Source organism: Microtus ochrogaster, unplaced genomic scaffold (genome assembly GCF_000317375.1).
Source record: "Microtus ochrogaster isolate Prairie Vole_2 unplaced genomic scaffold, MicOch1.0 UNK88, whole genome shotgun sequence".
In the NCBI taxonomy this organism is placed as follows: Eukaryota; Metazoa; Chordata; class Mammalia; order Rodentia; family Cricetidae; genus Microtus; species Microtus ochrogaster.
In genome coordinates this window covers 375,512-382,841 of record NW_004949186.1, presented here as the reverse complement: position 1 = coordinate 382,841, position 7,330 = coordinate 375,512, and the positions used below count along the sequence as shown (strand labels likewise).

General features: G+C 41.4%; 1 protein-coding gene across 1 annotated transcript in view; it reads left to right on the top strand.

Annotated features, from left to right (window-relative positions):
• Vwa8 (von Willebrand factor A domain containing 8) overlaps positions 1-7,330 on the top strand; it is a 317,895-nt gene that overhangs the window by 36,793 nt on the left and 273,772 nt on the right. Inside the window, exon 4 of the mRNA XM_005370880.3 lies at positions 445-642. Coding sequence (XP_005370937.1) covers positions 445-642 — 198 coding nt within the window. The remainder of the gene's footprint in view (positions 1-444; positions 643-7,330) is intronic.

Below are 7,330 nucleotides of genomic sequence, written 5' to 3'. Positions count from 1 at the left end.
AAAAAAAGAAAAAAGGAAATATATGAACTATACTCTCCCTCACCTTGTACAGTCCCCCACTCTGTAGGGTACCTTTCATTCTGTGTTTTTATTTTTTTCCATTTAGAAGCACTTACGTACATATAGGCCTGTTTATTTATTTTTGCTTTTGTAGCCAGAGCTTTGGTATGACACCCCAAAAGTCATTGCCAAGGCCAATTCAATAGATTCCCACCATGTTCTCTTGTTTTTGTGGCTTTTGGTTCTTTATTAGTTTTAAGCTGATTTTGTATAGGCTGTGAGATAATGCTCTAATTTCATCCTTGGCATGTGGAAATAGTTTTCCCAGAATCATTTGTTGAAAAGATTATCTTCCCCCATCATGTCCTCTTGGTACCCCGTCTCCATAGTTATAGTTAAACAGATTTATTTCTGTGCTCTTTATTTTGTTGTGCTGGACTGCAGTTTGCGTTTGCACCAGTACCATACTGTGTTGATCCCAGCAGCACGGCCTTTGCCATGTGCAGAATCGAGATTTATATACGCCTGTGTTCACAGAAATGTGGTGAGAAAGCTGAAGGGGATCACGTGGTTGGAGGAAGATGGCAGGCAAGAGGAGGAAAGAAGGATGTGGAGACAGCAGGTGTAGACGATGATACACGTGTAGGGAAGTGTTACTAACGAGAGCCATTGTTTCGTGCACCTGTGAAAAGTACAAAAAAGAAAATATACTTCATATATTTTGTGCCCATGTTCATAAAAGAATATGTTATGAAAATGGTCTTATATTAAATATTTTCTAAAGCTTGACTTTAAAACATAAATTATAAATTAATATAATTTACTTATTTGGTTAAAATGTTAAGACAACATAATAGGTATATCACATTCTCACCCTGTTGCCATTTTCATAGTTCCAGGGATATCTCCTCTTTGTATTTCTATGTAAATTCTAGTGCTTATGCATTCCCCTCACACACAGGCACAGTGTGACACTTACTCATATTGGATATGCTGTAATTTACTTAATCTATGTTGATGGGTTTTTCTAATTTTAAGAAAAACCTCATCTGGGCTGAACACTCATGCCGGTGTTCCCCTTTCAGCTAGTTGTGGTTGCAGCCGTGTTTGCTGAAGACTCATCAGCTCACCTCGGGGGCTTTATACACTGAGGTTTTCTAGACATATTGTTTCTCTTTGGCGTCTTGAAGGAAGGACCTTGCTATCCTCATCTTTGTATTCTTGATGCTCAGCATATACTAGATCCTCACAAATAGAGCTGTGTGAGTGATTTTAGGTTTTACCCATTTAGTCCACAAAACTATGTTGCAAATAATGAAGACTTGGGCTTTGAACACATCACTTTGTGTCCCCCACCTCCATGTCTTCACTCTGCTGTCATTACCTCCAGGAACAGATTGAAGCAAGTAGGTAGGTGACATTTTAGTAGCGTATTCACTTGCAGTGAGGAGGGCCACTGTGCTTTCTTTACACCCCCTAAGTATATTGGAGAATGACCAGACTCCTGGTAGCCTGGGTTTAGATCCTTCCGAGTAATTTTTTTTTGTAAATATTTTGTCTGAATGTATGTTTGTGTGTACTGCATGCATGCCTGGTGCCCATGAATGTCAGAAAAGGGTGTCAGATCTCATGGAACTATAGTTACAGTTGGTTGTCTGTCACCATGTGGGTGCTGGGAACTGACTCCCAGGCTCTGCAACCATCTGTGTAATTTTCATGGGGTGATTGAGGTGAGTAAAATGAAATGTCCTTGGGAAATCCCTGACACAGCCTCTGAGAGTTAGCTTGGGGGTAAGTTCTGTGCCCGTTCTCTGTAATTTCTTCAGAGTGCACTCTTGGCCCAGCAGGTGATTTGAGTGTCCATCTAGTCTGCACCTGGCCTGCACCTAGACTGCACCTGGCCTGCTCCTAGCCTGCACCTGGTCTGCACCTGGTCTTCACCTGGTCTGCACCTGGCCTGCACCTGGTCTCCACCTGGCCTGCACCTAGCCTGCACCTAGTGTGCACCTGTTCTGCACCTAGCCTGCACCTGGCCTGCACCTAGCCTGCACCTGGCCTGCACCTGGCCTGCACCTAGCCTGCACCTAGTGTGTACCTGGTCTTCACCTGGTCTGCACCTGATCTGCACCTGGTTTGCACCTGGCCTGCACCTGGCCTGCACCTAGCCTGCACCTACTCTGCACATAGCCTACACTTAGTCTGCACCTAGTCTGCACTGTGTTTGTCCAGGCATACAGCAGAGACAGGGCTTTGCTGGTGAGGACAGACTTAAACAAGACTAAACAAGGTATTCTCATAGCTGTAGTGCCCATGGTGGTCATAGCTGACAAATATTAACTTTTTTGGAAAATGAGAAAACTTAAACACAGAATGGACTAAATGCCTGTCCATGGCCGCTGAGGACAGGATGATTAACTCCAGCTAGAACTGTTTGGCTGCAGATACTTTGTGTTTTCACTGTATTATGTTGTTTCTTAGAATACAAAAAAAAAATCAATAGTTTTCAAGGATTTATTTTGAGGGAATTGGAACTGTGCTTAATTTTAGTTTTAAGTCTTTATATCGATGATGACTTGGCTTCTATATGGGGAGAAAAAATCATAGTTTAGAGCATGAAGTTCTTGAATATGACAGCACAGTCAGAAGTAGTTATGATTTTATTTGTAGAAAGCCATGGGATAAGACTTTAGTTAGAAATGCAGCCATCGTGACCCAGATGTTTTATCTTTACAGGGTAGGACAGCCTAGACAGTAAGATCAAGCTCCGTGATACTGTCTTAGTGGATTCCCAGAAGGTAGTGGCATCTTGTGCCTGAAGTCAAAGCTAGGGGTTTCTCTCATGCACAGGACCTGTTTATATTATGTTATGCATGGCAGTTTGGCAGTTTATTTTGCAGATGTTCGTAATGTGCAGTCTTAAATCTTGTTCTATTTCTGGCATGCTTTTAAGTATGACTCATGTTTTCTTGAGGCTGTCCTAAAAATACTGCTGGTTGAAGCGTTAATGTGAAATACACCACAGGCATCACACAGCACCGCATAATGCTTGCCTTCTATAGAGTAATGCAGCTCCCAGCCAATTAAAGGTGGAAGTGCTTTTAAGAATGTGCTGCACTAAAAATACGAATAGGGAGAGTGGGGATTTTATGGAAATATAATGTACAGAAATAACAGTGACTTCCAAATTCTAATAAAGGATGAAACATATTATTAATGTCATAAAAATAATAGAAGCAGGACTAATGGGCAGAACAGCATTTAATGCGAATGCTAAATTTGATGTAAACCTGTGTTAGGGAAAGTCTTAAGGCTGAAGGTGTCAAAAAGCTTTTGTAGAGAGCTGGTAAGATGGCTCAGTAGGTAAAAGTGCTCACTGCCGAGCTGGGCAACCTGAGTTTGAATCTCAGAACCCAGTGGGAGGAGAAATTCACTCCTGCAAGCTGTCCTCTGACCTCCACAAGTATGCTGTGGCACATGCTCACAGGTCTGCGCGCGCGCGCGCGCACACACACACACACACACACACAGAAGAATAAACGCTTCTGTGGGGTGGGGTATGTGAGATGTGAAATCTGAAATGCAAGCTTTGAACTTGAACAACTTAAGTCTAATTAGCTCTTTTTCATCAACCTTACACAAATGGCGCTCCTCTCCAACGTTAGTCAACCTTACACAAATGGTGCTCCTCTCAAACAGTGGTTTTCTCTTTGCAAAATGGGAGTGAGAGCTTGCATAGCATTCTTTTACTTTATAAACCCTTGATCTGTGTGCTTAATATAATTCTCACAACTCTAAGTACAATTGTATTTATTAAATAATCAGGGAAATGACACTGGGAGCTTAAATGAGTTGATTAAAGTTACACAACTAATAAATATCAGAATTGGGATTTGAACTCAGACGATGTGGCTCAAATCTGTCTTACATAATATGGCCTCTGCCACCTAGGCCTGCTGTGAGATCTAAATGAGATACAGTGGAGAAAATAATTTGTGTTTTTATTTGACACATGTTAGGCAAGAAATGAATTACAGCCATTATTGGTTATCTATTTTAGCAGGATTTCACACCCCAGAAAATAGGGCCCTGGGAATTTGCATATACTCCTGTGAGCACTTGTGGGCGTATCTTTCACGTCAGCATGATGCTTGTGTGTTGAGGATCATAGAGGCAACTGACAATCTCAGCAACACCTTCACTTGCCCTTGGACTCTAGTGATTCTTGACAGTGATGATGCTGCCGTCACTCTTGCTGACCGGAATTAAGCAGCATGGAGGACAGCCTAGTTTTGTACTCTTACCTTCCTTCTGCCTCACCTCTCAGGTGCCGGGGATACACACGTGTGAGCTCCCACATTAAGCCCTGTTATTGGGAGAAAGTCTATTATTGGGGAAAAAAATAAAGTAGGAAACATGGTCTCTGAGAAGATGTGCCTAATAAATGTCAGGCACAGATGAAGTGGTGGCGAGAGTCCTAGTGTCAAGAGTGCCATTGGTCTCCTGCGCAGGATAGACTATCTTGGATATTAAATAGTCATGAATTGTGAGGGACTTGTGGGGTACGTACCTTTCTGTGTTAGTGATGGTTCTCTAGAGTTACGGAACTTATAGAATGAATCTCTCAATATATAGAGAAAGAGAATTTTCTAGAACGACATACAGTCTGTGGTTCAGTTAGTTTAACGATGGCTGGCTATGAACAGAAAGTCCAAGAATCTTGTAGTTTCTCAGTCCAGGAGGCTGGATTTCTCGGCTGGTTCAGTATAGACTGTAATCCTGAAGTAGACTCTAATGGCAGTGAAGGAATGGACTTGCTAGTGAGACGAGGGCAAAGAGCAAAAGCTTCCTCTTCCATGTCCTTGTATCAGCTTCCAGCAGAAGGGATGGCCCAGATTAGAGGTGAGTTTTTCTAGTTTAAAAGGTCTGCTTTAAAGATGTGTGTGCACTCCTCAAGATCTGTATTAAATGTGTGTCTTCCTACCTCAGAGATCTAGATTAGAGGTAGGTCTTCCCACTTCAAATTAAGCAAAAATCCTTCATAGTTGTGCCCCAGTTTTGGGTCTTAGTTAATTCCATATGTACTCAAGTTGATAACTAAGAATAGCCATTATTGCCTTCCCTGCTGAACTATTGGCTACTGAAGGAATCTGGGAGATTGGGAATATTTATTGGCTGAATTGAATAGTTCCATACCTATACTCAAATGTGTGGCTCCAGTTGAATTCATTGGTTCATTGAACAAAGCAAAGCATGGCATGAATATGGGAAAGGGACCTGTAGGGAGGATGGCCATTGGTTGGGATGGGATATGAAGAGGAAGAGGAAGGGGTTTGGGAGGCGAGAGCCAGAGTGCACCACATTCCTGTATGGAACTGGCAAAGAACAAACTAAATTAATAGAGAGCTAGAATATCACCAGTGCTATTGAGCTATTCCCGAGACTAGCTGATCCATTGCAGTCCCTATTTGTAGAGACTCAGTTATCTTCAATAATATCATTTACTTGGTTTTTGCTTTCTTGAGCATCGTTTTATTATATATGTATGTATTTCTAAAGAAATGATTTACTAATACATTGAGCTTTATCAATACCGTGAATGTGATTATTTTTTCACTCGATTACATATCTTTAGAGGTTTGGCATCTTGTTGGAAATAACCATTAAATGAATTTTACATAATTTTTTTTATTATCTGCTTGTATTATAATAAGCTCCCTTTGGTGCTGGGGCCCAGGTCCAAGCATGAAGGTCATTTATGTTTGATAGATCCCATATACATACAATTTGAAGATAGTTTCAAGCAATATTTTTAGCGCCTTTGCATTTTGACAGTAACTTGTTACATGAGCTTGAGTGTGGAATTTTTCACCGTGGTGTGACTTTGGGCACTAATAAAGTTTCACATTTTGGAGCATTTCTTTTCATGTTAAGGATCCTCAACCTTTGTGATAGTTTCTGTTGTTACACAGTTAACTAGTATGTGTATTTTAGCCACTCTTCTGTATTCTGTGTTGTTTGGAGCACTGCTGCTACAGGTTTTCTACTTTTCTTTCTTTTTTTTTTTCTTACGGGTTTCATTATGTAGCCCTGGCTGACCTGAAGCTCACAGGGATCCTCCTGCCTCTGCCTCCCTACTGCTGGGATCAAAGTTGTGCCCCACAGCGTCTAACCTTTTCTAGAAGTACAAGAGCAAGATTTTTTTCCTTGTGTATTTAGTGATGAACCCACTGGCTTATTGTGTGATTACCTGTGAACAAACAAATTATATCAATTTAATAATTTTAGAAAATGCTTAGGTAGAAGTTGAACATGTTGATGATTTACTTAATTAATAGACTGGAACCACTTTGTTTGCGGCCATCTTATTCCCAAAAGAATGGGGCTGTGGTTGCTGTCCTGAGCATAAAGCCACTAACCACTTAGAGCAGCTGTGATGATCCACAAGTGACCCTCCCCACACTGCCGTGTGACGACATTCTCTCATAGGAGGAGGAGGCAGGAAGGGTGTTAGCCCCTCCCCTGAGATGTCAGCCAGCCCTCTGTTTTCCTCTCCTATATGTGTGTAATTCTACCAGATGATGTGGTCTTCAACTGCTGGAGTGTATAGAGGAGAGGCTAACAAAGTGTGTGTGGGTGGAGCTCTCTGTAAATCAGGGAGGAAGTCATTATCCATGTTTAGTGGGAGTTTCTGGTGTTGTGGGGCCACTCACATTCCTGTAAGTAACTTCACACACCCATCCTCTAGTAAGTGAAGTCAATAGACTCTTTAGCTCAGCAAACTGGACTTGGACAGAATTATTCTTTTGGTTTGTTATTGATGCCCTATCTATTATGAGTAGACATGTGCTGACATCTTAGGAAAGGTGCATGCACCAGATGGTGTAGAGAGTGGACTTGAGTTATAGATTCCTTTGCCTGTCTTCCAACCAGTGCTGCTTTAGATTTGAACAGACTCTAGCTTTTTGTGTCTGTAACGATCATTATTTGTCTGGAATTATTTGGCCATATCTCCCTTTGGAATAAAAAAGTTAGGCTTTGAAACTGATGAAATAATGATACTAGTTCCTCACTCGTCCATAAAGAGCACTTTCATTCCTTTAAGGACACCTATAGATGATTTTACCAGTGTTCTCATGTGCTTTGAAATGTAGGATAGTCCACGGCCATACCTCCCTGAACGCGCCCGATCTTGTCTGAAATGTAGGACATATGATCCTTTGATGTCTGTTTGATATTTTTTCTGTTTTAGCATTGATAATAACTTTAATATGAAACAGAAATTTTGCCAGCATTTCCTTCCTTCCTTCCTTTCTTCCTTCCTTCCTTCCTT